The sequence below is a fragment of the Argentina silus genome (genome assembly GCF_951799395.1).
Source record: "Argentina silus genome assembly, chromosome: 11".
Taxonomy (NCBI): domain Eukaryota; kingdom Metazoa; phylum Chordata; class Actinopteri; order Argentiniformes; family Argentinidae; genus Argentina; species Argentina silus.
This window is the reverse complement of record NC_139665.1, coordinates 4122049-4133996: the sequence shown is the minus strand read 5'-3', so window position 1 is coordinate 4133996 and position 11948 is coordinate 4122049. Positions and strand designations below refer to the sequence as shown.

The following is an 11948-nucleotide window of genomic DNA, read 5'->3' as shown; positions in this document are numbered from 1 at the left end:
GGAAATACAAAAGAAATACAAAACAGAGAGGTTATCAAAACCAGCATGCCTAAAAGCATGGCTGTAGATTGTAGAACAGTACCAGCATCATTCGAATCGCTGAGCAGATAGTTGCGCGCTTCTTGCACATTTTTAACAAGGTTTTTTGTTTTCGAGTTCTCATTAGATGCCCTTCAATTCTAATGAATGTCAAATGATCATGATAAATGTCAATGTCATTCTGAATCCATTATAGTGCACATAGAGATTTAATCTGCAAAACCGCATCTTTTATTGCGATGAAAAGGAGAGGACTTGGTTCTCTCACATCTGTTGTGGCGAGAGTGGCAGTGCGCACAACTAACCGCCGAGCGCGCTGTGAGCACCTGTCACAAGGTAATGAGCAAGGGAGCAGTATTATTCGCGGAGTGCATGTGCACACTCTTGTTCTGAGGTTATTGCAGGGTATCGAAGCTGGAGGAAGCAGTTCGCAACCCACCGCAATTCCACTGGGCTGGGCCAGAGAGGCAACCACCCCTTTGGACCGATGTACTGGCCGAGATGTCTCGACACATCTACATTCGAAATAAAATTGGCGAGGGCATCCAGGCGCCCATCTTTCAGGTAGGTCACTTAAAAGGGACAGAGGGATTCACAGTTACAGTTAGTTTATTGTACTCACACAGTTTGGCTTTTGTGAAAAGAAAATTCAACAACTTTTGCACTGATCTTTGTACTTATTTTGCACTTATTTCTGAGCACACACAAGTTTAACATTTTCCTGATTAAGAGCGGTTTGGGTTTTTGATAGGCTGCACTCTCCGAACTGCATATAACAAAACTAAGAAAAGTATCACAAAAAAAAGGGCTACTGTATGTACATCATTTGCTGTAAAGTCGTCTTTCTTGTATTAATGATGTTTAGAGTTATATAAATGATCCCATAGGTCTATGCACTCTTTTAAAGCTTATTCTGTGAAATATGTACAGCATTATTCTCCATATTTAAGATGGAGATACTGGTGTTCTTGTGACTAAATGCTTTCACCTCATATTTTATGGCCACAGCAAGATGTGATACAAGAAACAGAACACCTAGTGAAAATGGTGACCTAGTTAAGGTGGCCCTATTTGATAGATTCAGAGAAGTAGGTTCTGACACTTTAACAGTGACATTGTCATTAACTCTGGAGACTTAGACATAAATGGAGCAAATCACTGCTAGATAATTAACCTATCCCATAGAGAGTAGTGATAGGCCTATATTTGGCTGTTTAAGAGACTCACTTATCAAAGAAAACGGATCTGTATCCCTGTTTCTGCTGGAAATGTAATGCTAGCGTCAACATCATGTTAACATTCAACAGATGAACATAGTTATGCTTTTCCCTGCACAGATTACATTGACTAGTTAATGACCAGAGGACAGGCAGTGATTTGCCTGTCATGCAGTAGTCAGTGGCAGGTCTGCCCTGTGGGGGGCGATGTCATCGGGTGACTCTGACAGCTCTCATACTGAGCCCACAGCCTCCACAGCCTGGCAGGATTATGTATACGTCTATAATCACAGCCAACTAACGCCACAAGACACAACTAGAACACCGTGGGGCACCGTGGCATGAAAGGAAACACTCCCTCTGTTGTGTGGTAATGGAATTGATGTGAATCTTGGAATGATCAAGGGGTAAGATGTGACATGAGAGGCAATTTCATGGTCAAATGCTACGTGGTGCTGTGTATATATTTTTTGGTATGGTTTTTGTTTTGTTGTCGCTGTGGGCTGTTTGCTTGACGTCCCTGTGGGGGAATTGGTTGACATGGTTGTGATGGTTGTAACACACAGGTGAACAGAGGGACCTACTCCAGGAGGAGCAGACTGAAGAGGTCTGATGGCAGCACCACCTCGACTAGCTTCATCCTGAGACAGGTAAGGCAGGGCTGGACAGCCCCTAACTGAGGCCAGGGGTCTGGCCTAAAGGGTCCATTAACTCAAAACCTCAAAGACTGCCATAGAGCAAATTGGTCATCCATCTAACATTATGTCCCTCAGGAAATCATCAACACTTTCAGGTTCATTATGCATCCCCAGGGATAATGTTCAATGAATTGAACAAAGCCCACTAAAGACAGTAGAAGCTGAGCCAAAAACGGCTTAACGAATTACAGATTGTGGATTTAACAGGGCATATAGATAATTTCCCAGTGTTAATGTGCCTGATGCAGATACAATATGCTTGACATTTGAATATTTATCAATGCAAAAATAGCTCTCTGAAAGCCAGTGTTTTATTTCCATCACTGTATCTTTAGGTGTCTCTAACTATTCGATCATATGGTTCAAGAGATGTTTTCAAATTATGTTGTTTCATTCAAAAAAGCTATATCCGGCAATTTCAAACTTTCCTACAAAGAACAGTAGCCTATGTTTGTTACTTGTGTATATTATGATATATGTTTGAAGATGTAACACATCTTTAATGAGTGTCCAAAATGCTATACCATGTGCAAAATGTTTGGTAATGTGACATTTTGCTCATGGCATATCGTTTTGGAATTAAGCTCTTTATATAGTTACAATGAAATTATCATTTGATTATCAAAATTAAATGTTGACTGTATTAGATGACATGTGATACAGCAAACCTTTTTCTGACTGAAGTTTTTGGAATTTTGTGAATATGTGGGTCTCATATCCTGGAAGTGATGGATAGAGAGAGAGAAAGAGAGAAAGAGAGAGAGAGAGAGAGAAACAGAAAGAGAAATAGGGAGAGAATGATGCTGCTCCCAGCAGTCATCCCCCTCTTCCTCTACTCCCAGTCAAGGAGAGAGTTCGTCCAAGCTGAGTGGTGGGCCAGCCAGCCAATCAGCTGCCTGCACATTGGCTTTGTCATCAGGCTGATATTGAGGAAGGATTCTCTATGCTGCGCGGTGTGTTTGGAAGGGCTGATGAAATGCCAGGATTGGGCTGCCTCTAGGGAGAGCTGCTCTGCCTTATAATGTGAACCAGCAGCATCTAGGTTTGGGGCTAACGTACATCCATCGACCAGCAGGCCTAGGGAAACCAGCATAGGCCTGCTCCCTTTTCTTTATCGGAAGGGATTTTTTTTTTTACTGTGGAGAGAGGGGATCGTCATCCCCCATCCATCCCTATTTCTGTGGTGGCTCCCTCCTCCTCCTTCTCCTCCTCCTCCTCCTCCTCCTCCTCCTCCTCCACCTCCTCCGCTCTAGTTTTTTTTTCTATTCTTCTTGAGGGGCTTTTGGAATAGCAAACCTCCATGTATGACAATTTGTACCTGCATGGATTTGAAGACTCTGAGGCGGTGAGTGGGGGGGGGCTTAGCTTCAGATCTCTCTTGGTGTCTGTACCATGTATGTGTATGTGTGTGTGTTTGTGTGTATGTGTGTTTGTCGATGGAGGAGGCTCAGCTGTGTTGCTCACACAGGGCCTTCAGTAGGTAAGCTGACGGCACGCTGTAGAATGATCGTGGGTTCCTCTCGGTTGTGGGGGGTGGGGTGGTGGGGGGGTTACACTGTAGCGTGATGGCATCAGATGTGTGTGTGCACATTTGTTCCTTCGTGATTAGTAATTATGTGTATATGTGTGTATGTCAGTGACAGCCAAGTGTATACATCCAGGATTTAGCTGCACTCCAATCACAAGCATCTTTGACCAGCTGGTCGTATACACTCTTGGCAGGAGGAGCCATTTAATGCACATCACATTGTGCTCCAAGGTGGACATAGACAGATTTTGTGAGAACCATGTGTACATGCTAATTTCTTTGCCTCCAAGGTCCGTTTTCCTTCCTGTTTAAGGTTGCGATTGCATAATGAATCCTCATATCACAGCCTCTTGAAACAGGGTACTGCATTTATTGTCTTTGTTAAAGGGACAATGTTCCCATTTTCCTGCCCAACAGCATGTTGTATACCTGCTGCCGAGGCCGAAGGGAAGCATGCGTCGTGATGTCATATTCTGGAATCTGATGTAGATGAGTCACATGTCGAAGGTGCTTCGTTGGATGCCTGTTCTAAAACATGGCTGATTGGAGCCGTCACAAAATGCCCTCAAACTACCCATATACTGTACTTATCACTTCAATCTGGTCTGATATACTCTGCTCAGGAAAGAACAAGACACAACAATTAGACACAATGTCTTAATAAGAATAGAGTTTAGGAGGTGTAGAAATGAAAAGAAAAAAAGCGTACAAAAACACTACAGCAGAAGAGTGGGGTGGAGGAGTGTGTGTGTGTGTGTTTGCGTGAATGTGTGTGGGTGTCTGTGTGTGTGTGTGTGTGTCTATGTGTGTGTGTTTCTGATGGGACTACACTGACATCTTAGCCATTTTTATGTGAAATTCTTGATTAGAATGCATTTTCTTTAAGTGGCACATTAGGCAATTTTATTACTGGTTGGGTGCTTATGTACTCTAGGAGGGGCGGGGACTGTTGTGGTTTTAAACTTTTCTAAAGGTGTATTTTTCTGATGATGCAGAAATAATGTATTTTTGATCATCATCATTTGTGTGTGTTTTGTGATTTGTGATGAGCTGGCACCGGTTCCTAACAACCTTGGTCATATGGCAATAAAGTAATATAGAATCTTGAATCTTGAATCTTATGTTCACAGATTATATATGATATTCCAGAGTTAGGATCCACACAGAGAATTAAACATCTGCCCCATCTTCCGGTTGTGTAAATGGCATTCCATGATTAATAGTAACCCCTATTAGAGTCCCTGCAGTGTTAGATTTAACATCTCTGAAACCCATGTGATGAGGAGTTACAGTCACTTAGTCTTTCTCACAGAGCAATCGCTCTCTCTCTTTTTTTATCTTATAAGCAAACCTTCTCATTTTTGTTTTCCAAACCCCGCCGCTTTGTGATTGGACCCACAGAATTCAATAGTGTTTTGTGCAGAAGTAAGCCCAGGAGACTGCTTGGCTGTAGTAAAAAGTGCTGTGCTATGGCCAGTGTGTGTGGGGATTTTAGCAGACTGTGAAACTTCCTCCTTTCCTAATGTGATATTGACCCCACCACTGTTTTTCCCTGACTTGACCTAATGTTGTTCCCCAACTGGATTATCATTAGTGAATTACAGCCTCCACCCCCAGTAGTTCTGTGTGTGTGGTGATACAGCCTCCACCCCCAGTAGTTCTGTGTGTGTGGTGATGCAGCCTCCACCCCCAGTAGTTCTGTGTGTGACTGTGGTGATGATTGCCATTCCTAGCCTGCTAAGCAGTGGTGATGATGATGGCCGCCTGTCTCCCTGTGCAGGGCTCAGCTGATTCCTACACAAGCAGACCATCTGACTCGGATGTGTCTCTGGAGGAGGAGCGGGAGGTACCGGGCCAGGTCCAGGGCCAAAGCCAAGTCCCGGGTCAGGGACAGGGACAGGGACAAGGCCAGGGACAGGGACAGGGACCGGCCCAGACCAGGCAGGAGAGAGAGCAGCAGGCTGCGGTGCAGCTGGAGAGAGCCAAGGTGAGACCTCCTTCAACCTCAACCTATAGACATGACACAACCCATATAACCATGAGCACACATGCATAGGCCTCATCAACTCAACTGTACCACTGTAAGGTGGTAATGCCACTGTAACAGCAGTCACACTACCACATAAACACTGGCAGCTCTAGAATCATGTCCACAGAAACTCTAGAATCAAACTCTAGAATCAAACTCTAGAATCAAACTCTAGAATCGGCACAACATATCCAAACCATCCGTATAACCCAAACCACTGCAAATCCATGTGACCCGTAACATACCCAAACCACTGCAACCACATCCATTTAACCCAAGCATACCCTAAACCACTGCAACCACATCCATTTAACCCAAGCATACCCTAAACCACTGCAACCACATCCATTTAACCCAAGCATACCCTAAACCTCTGCAACGGTGGCTATATAACCAGCATAGACTTGTTATTTTGTAATGAGATTAGGCTGAATGGCTCTTTCTGTCTTTCTCCCCCTCCCTCCGCAGACTAAAGCGGTGGCCTTTGCTGTGAAGACTAATGTCAGCTACTGTGGAGCGTTGGATGAGGATGTGCCGGTGCCAGCAACAGCTATCTCGTTCGATGCTAAGGACTTCCTTCACATAAAGGAGGTATGCGGTCATCGATAGGATAAATGGTTAGATATGATATGTGTCAGCTGTGAAATTAGTGAGAGCTAGCTTTACATATATCACTCATATAAGGTTTAGAAGGTCAGTACACATTGCATTAAGACGCTATTTCCCGAAAAAAACACCCTCACCGTTCAAACGAGCTAAATCTGTGCTTTTTAGTTAGTGTGGTGTTTGGCTGACATATTTACTGTTACTTTGATTGTGAGATGTCCCTCATGCCCCCCATCCCCCTCCCTGAACGTCCCTCTCTAATGCATCCAGAAGTTCAACAACGACTGGTGGATCGGCCGGCTGGTGAAGGAGGGCTGTGAGATCGGCTTCATCCCCAGTCCTCTGAAGCTGGAGAACATCCGTGTCCAGCAGGAACAGAAGAGAGGCCGAGTCCAAGGGTAAGGCAGTCCATCCCAGGCCTCAGTCAAGACCTCGGGCTCTTGACCCTTGACCCTTGCTTGTACTTTCTTCATTTAATTTCTCTCCACACAGAATGTAGAAATATCCAAATATTTTGAGGGTCTATTTTCTTAATTAGTAGACCTTTCGACCTCCCCCCTAGCTGCCCTCTCTGTATAATCAGTTTTGAAGCTCTTGTCACCAAGGGTTTGTCTCTAGCGTGTGTCTGTTAAAGCCATGCACCGCAGTGGGTCTTCAGTTTAACGCTGATTCAGCATAATTGGACGACTAGGCTTAGATGAGTGAGAGGCTCACCCAAAGCCTTTGCCCTTGGAGGCTTGGAGTTTGCCTTATACATTGTGCTGTTTGCCACATTAATGCTGTGATCTGTGTTTGTTTCTTTTTTTTTATCCCCTCTTGTCTTTTGCAGTAAGTCTGGAGGGAACTCTTCCTCAAGTGTAGAGGATGAGGTGTCAGCTTCTGTCAGACCCCTCATCTCCTCTGCAGGTGAGACCCTTTTTGAGGGGAGGGGACACCAGCTTTGTGGCCGTCTGCTAGTTTAGAGCTGAGCTAGAACATCATCAACCAAGGCAACGTAGAGAGAGAAAGAGAGAGAGAGAGAGAGAGAGAGAGAAAGAAAGATAGAGAGAGAGCAAAAGCCTTCCCATGTCTATGCAAAGACTTAAGGGTGTTGATGCTTAGCCCAGAATGATTGTGGATCCATAGAGTGTACATTTTCCCATCCTCCTCTTCCTCCAGTTGAGGACTGCAGGCGCTTTGAGACTGGGCTTACCACAGGTTGAAACCAACGACAAGACTTTGACCCCTGAACTGCAGTCATGTGACTTTGTGAATATTCCATAGGACAGCATTGTACAATATGTATTTTATGATGATTGTAGCCGGTGTTAATTGTTATGTGTTAGTTATGTGCTTGGTGTTTTTATTTGCCATAGATGACAATGTGATCGACAAGATTCCCAAATGAAGCATCATGATGTTTCCTGATGTTGCTTCTTTTTTTTTGCGACTTTTGACACAATACAAGATATTGACAACTGCTTTTTTCCCTCTTCACAGGAAAGCAGAAACAAAAAGTGGTAAGTTGGTGACGGTAATACCATATTATCTTCATCAGTGAGACGTGGTTGTTTCTCAACATTACTCTGGGTGTCCTGTAACATTTGCTCTATCCATTTGTGTCTTAAAAAACATGCCTCCCACCCTACATCCCATGTAACATCCTTATTTTCAGTGGTTGGTGTTGCAATTACGCTGATTCACTATGGTTCTCAATCCATTCCAATCATCCTCTTGCAATCAACATGGGATTTTATAAAAAATAAAAAAATAATGGTGAATCATTCTATATACGGTAACATCACATGTTGTTGTTCATCCGGTTTATTGTGAGTGCCCTACTGCTGATCACACGTTCTGTCTCGCAGACTGAACACATCCCCCCTTATGATGTGGTTCCTTCCATGAGGCCCGTGGTGCTGGTTGGACCCTCCCTCAAGGGCTATGAGGTAAGCAGCAGCTATCTCTGGATCACATGATCATCCTCTGCTCTCCCTCGAGGGCCGCTACCCCCCGATCACATGACCACCCCCATCTAGCCCATTGGTGCAGTGATGCAGCAGACACATGGTTAATGATTATTATTGGGGTGAGAATCAATCCTCTTTGAAAGAAGATCTCCTCGTGGAATTGAAATTTAAAGTGTTTGTATAGAATATTTAGGAAGCAGTATAGGCCTAGTTTGTAGCCTCTAAGAGAACCGCTTCCCTTTTTTCTGGGCTTTCTCAGCAATCCACATTAGCACAGGTTAAAGCCACGATCTGCCTGCTATTCAAACATGTCCTATCCTATTCTGTTCTATCCTATATTATCCCATCCAATCCTACTTCCTGTTATATCCCCTGTTTCACCCTCTTCTCCTATCCTCTCCTCTTCACTCCTCTCCATCTTTCTCTGCACTCTCCTCTTCCTCTCCCCATTCCTCTCACTCTCTCTCTCTCTCTCTCTCTCTCTCCCTCTCTCTCTCTCTCTCTTTCTCCTCTCCTCGCACGGAGGGAACACAATCACTCGCCTCATCCCCCAGTGTGCTCTGTTGCCGCGGTAACAACCTTCTGGGTGCAAACGCGTCAGCATCAGAAGTAGAGCAAGGTTTGAAATGAGAAAGAGAGGAGAGAGAGGAGAGCCCCTGGAAGCATCGCTGGATGTCTAGACTGCTGTATAAGCAGCCTCTAAGGGATCTCTAAAGGCGACCATGATCCTTATGTCCATGGGTCAATTCCATTTGAGCCCAGTCAATTCAGGAGATCAATTGAACAAATAGTCTATTGTTTATATCTATATATTATATATATATATAATGGTGTTGGGATTTTTCTTTTTTTCATTCACTGAATATGACAATACACTTTGTGAATTGACAGATTTTTGTGAATTGACCTCAAAACCTGCTTGTTGTTGTACTCTGCCAGGAAATCGAGTAGTTTGTTTGTATGATGCCTTGAAGATGATATCAGCATGTTCTTTACCGAGACAAAATACTGTATCCAAAATAGTAAAATCACCCAGGTGGATTGTTGTGCATGCACCATGTGATCTTGCCATGGCCCAGTTTGTACATCTTTCTAGGAGGTCTTCTGGCCATCGTTCTGTCATGTTTAAATGTTCCTCTTTTTTAACCTTACTCTCTTTCTCTTTCTGCTCATCTTAAGTCTCTCTCCTCTTATCTCTTTTCCTACTGTCTTCTTTCCTGACGACTTGCCTAGGTGACAGACATGATGCAGAAAGCGCTCTTTGACTTCCTCAAACACAGATTTGACGGCAGGTAAGATGAAAGCTTGCCCATACCCTCATCCTGTATTCTGTCTGTTGATTTTCAAATTTTCAAATTTGTAACCGCTCAAATGAGACTGCTTATTGAAACCCGCACAGAGAGTGAAGACTAAAGGAGAAACGCCTGCAATGTCTACAAAGTTATGCTCTACTTCTTATTCACTGTGTCCACTGAATGCCTTAGAAATGCCTTCATGTATATTTTTCAACCCTTCTAGGATATCTATCACACGAGTCACGGCGGATATATCACTAGCAAAGAGGTCTGTTCTGAACAACCCCAGCAAGAGGGCCATCATTGAGAGGTCGAACACCAGATCCAGCTTAGGTACGAGTTCAAGAGTGAGACTCCAGAGTCTCAAAGATCATTGCCTCCCCTCATCCACAGCCAGAATAGTTTTCTTTGCTCAATATTGACATCATACCTTTTTCCTCCCTCTGTGAATGTATGATGTGATGGAGTTAGTGTTTAATAGGGTTGGCGGAGGTAGAAATTGGAGGACGGGCTCATTGTAATGCATGGCATGGACACATGCCATGCATTACAATGAGCCTGTCCTCCGATTTCTACTTCCACCTGCCTCCACTGGTGTGTAACATCCATGGTGTTTGTCCCCTCCCCAGCTGAGGTGCAGAGTGAAATAGAGAGGATCTTTGAACTGGCCAGGTCTCTCCAGTTGGTGATCCTGGACGCTGACACCATCAATCACCCGGCCCAACTGCTGAAGACATCATTGGCTCCCATTATTGTCCATGTCAAGGTCTCCTCACCAAAGGTAGGGGGTTGGGAACGCGTGACTCACACCTCCACGTCGCCTTTTACCTCTTGTGAGAGTACATTTCCTCCGGTCCTCTGTGGCTCAGTTGGTAGAGCATGGCGCTAACAACACTTAGGTTGTGGGTTTGATTCCCACTGGGATCATATATACTGAAAAATGTATGCACTCACTGTAATGTAAGTCGCTTTGGATAAAGGTGTCAGCTAAATTTGCATATATTGTTATATTACATTTCAGCATGTGCAGACTGAACTTTTGTACTTTTACAGACCTCATCATGTGGACTTTCATCATACACACAGACTTTGATTTTACGACATACTGTATGGTTTTACTGGGGTTTTTTTTAACGGGAAGTTAAATTTAAAATTTAACGGACATGCTATGACATACACAAAATTTAACATTTCTATAGAATGAAAGGATGAAAATGTGTTCAGAGATCCAAATGTTTCTGCGCAGGTTCTGCAGAGGCTGGTCAAATCCAGAGGGAAGTCCCAGAGCAAGCACCTGAACGTGCAGCTCGTAGCTGCCGACAAACTGGCCCAGTGTCCACCGGTGAGTGTCGCCCTCTAGGAGCACAATATGTCTTAGCCTACACTAGCCAGCGTTGCCTCTCAACACTGATGTTGTAGGCTACATTTATTTCCACCAATGAAGGTTTCCTTTCAGTGGGTCCAGGATAGGACCAAATGTGACAAAGTGACTATTGAAAACTGTGGAACAAACTGAAAGTGAAGTGTCCTCTCTCCACGCCTGACAGGAGATGTTTGACATCATCCTGGATGAGAACCAGCTGGAGGATGCGTGTGAACACCTGGCAGAGTACCTGGAGGCCTACTGGAAGGCCACACACACCTCCCTGGCCACACCTCTCAACCCTCTGCTGGGCCGCAACCTGGGCTCCACCGCTCTCTCTCCATACCCCACCACCATCTCTGGACTGCAGGTTAGCCAGGCAGACTTCTATGGGCTTTGATTACTCGGGGTTAGCACATACGGATAGAGTACGGCAGAGTATGGATAACAATACTGTTGTTAGTAACAGTGCATAAACACTAGTTTGCTACTCAATGTCACATTTATTTTAAAGGGAATATTTGCATGCAGTGAATCTAACAAGAACCCTTATTTGTGTGCTTTAATCAGCAGAGCCAAAGAATGAAACACAGCAACCACACCGGAGACCACTCTACTCCCAACGAGCGTCGAAACTTGATGACCTCAGACGAAAACTACCACAACGAGCGTGCACACAAGGGACGTAACCGCATGTCGTCCGGTTCCCAGCACAGCAGAGAACAGGACCCCTACCAGGACTACCAGGACCCCTACCAGGACGCCTACAAGCCACACCGCAACCGAAGCTCCCCGGGCAGCTACAGCCACGACTCCAGGCACAGGCTTTGAGCTGACGTCCATCACAACCTAGGCCTCAACCCGGTGCAACAGAGCCAAGACGGTTCTTGTTCAAATTGTGTCAAATCTTTTTTGTTTTAATTAGTTTTACTCAGGCATTGGTCCCATCCACCCAACCCAACAAAATCACCTGTCATTCCATTTTGTCTCTCAACCTGCCTGGGCACCCCTGTCAATCAACATTGGATATGTCAGCATGAGAAAGAAGTGCGTTATGTGCAATATGATGCTATAATGATCCAATTTCCATTTTTGTGAGGGGAACTTCCTTTGCAGCTCTTGTGTACTTACACAGAGCTTAGTGTAGATGTGCAGTTTATCAACAAGCAGATTAGCGAGTGGTTAGATGGTACAGGTGTAGGCTTTAAGTGCCTGGGAGGACCC

At 44.6% G+C, this 11948-nt stretch overlaps 1 protein-coding gene across 4 annotated transcripts; it reads left to right on the top strand.

Annotated features, from left to right (window-relative positions):
* Positions 1-540: 540 nt before the first annotated feature.
* On the top strand, positions 541-11555 carry LOC310811699 (voltage-dependent L-type calcium channel subunit beta-4-like; the record flags this gene model as incomplete). 4 transcript variants are annotated; one of them, XM_083679949.1, is made up of 15 exons in its annotated part: positions 541-603; positions 1823-1906; positions 5263-5328; positions 5407-5469; positions 5980-6102; positions 6388-6515; positions 6947-7023; positions 7597-7616; positions 7965-8045; positions 9300-9358; positions 9585-9694; positions 9991-10142; positions 10608-10703; positions 10909-11094; positions 11298-11555. In XM_083679949.1, the coding sequence occupies 15 exons, from the start codon at positions 541-543 to the stop codon at positions 11553-11555; spliced, it is 1566 nt and encodes a 521-aa protein (XP_083536075.1). The 4 variants fall into 4 exon arrangements, with proteins under 4 accessions (XP_083536075.1, XP_083536073.1, XP_083536076.1 ...); XM_083679947.1 differs by having other exon boundaries at positions 5263-5469; XM_083679950.1 differs by lacking the exons at positions 541-603; positions 1823-1906 and adding an exon at positions 3255-3299.
* Between the last annotated feature and the right edge of the window lie 393 nt (positions 11556-11948).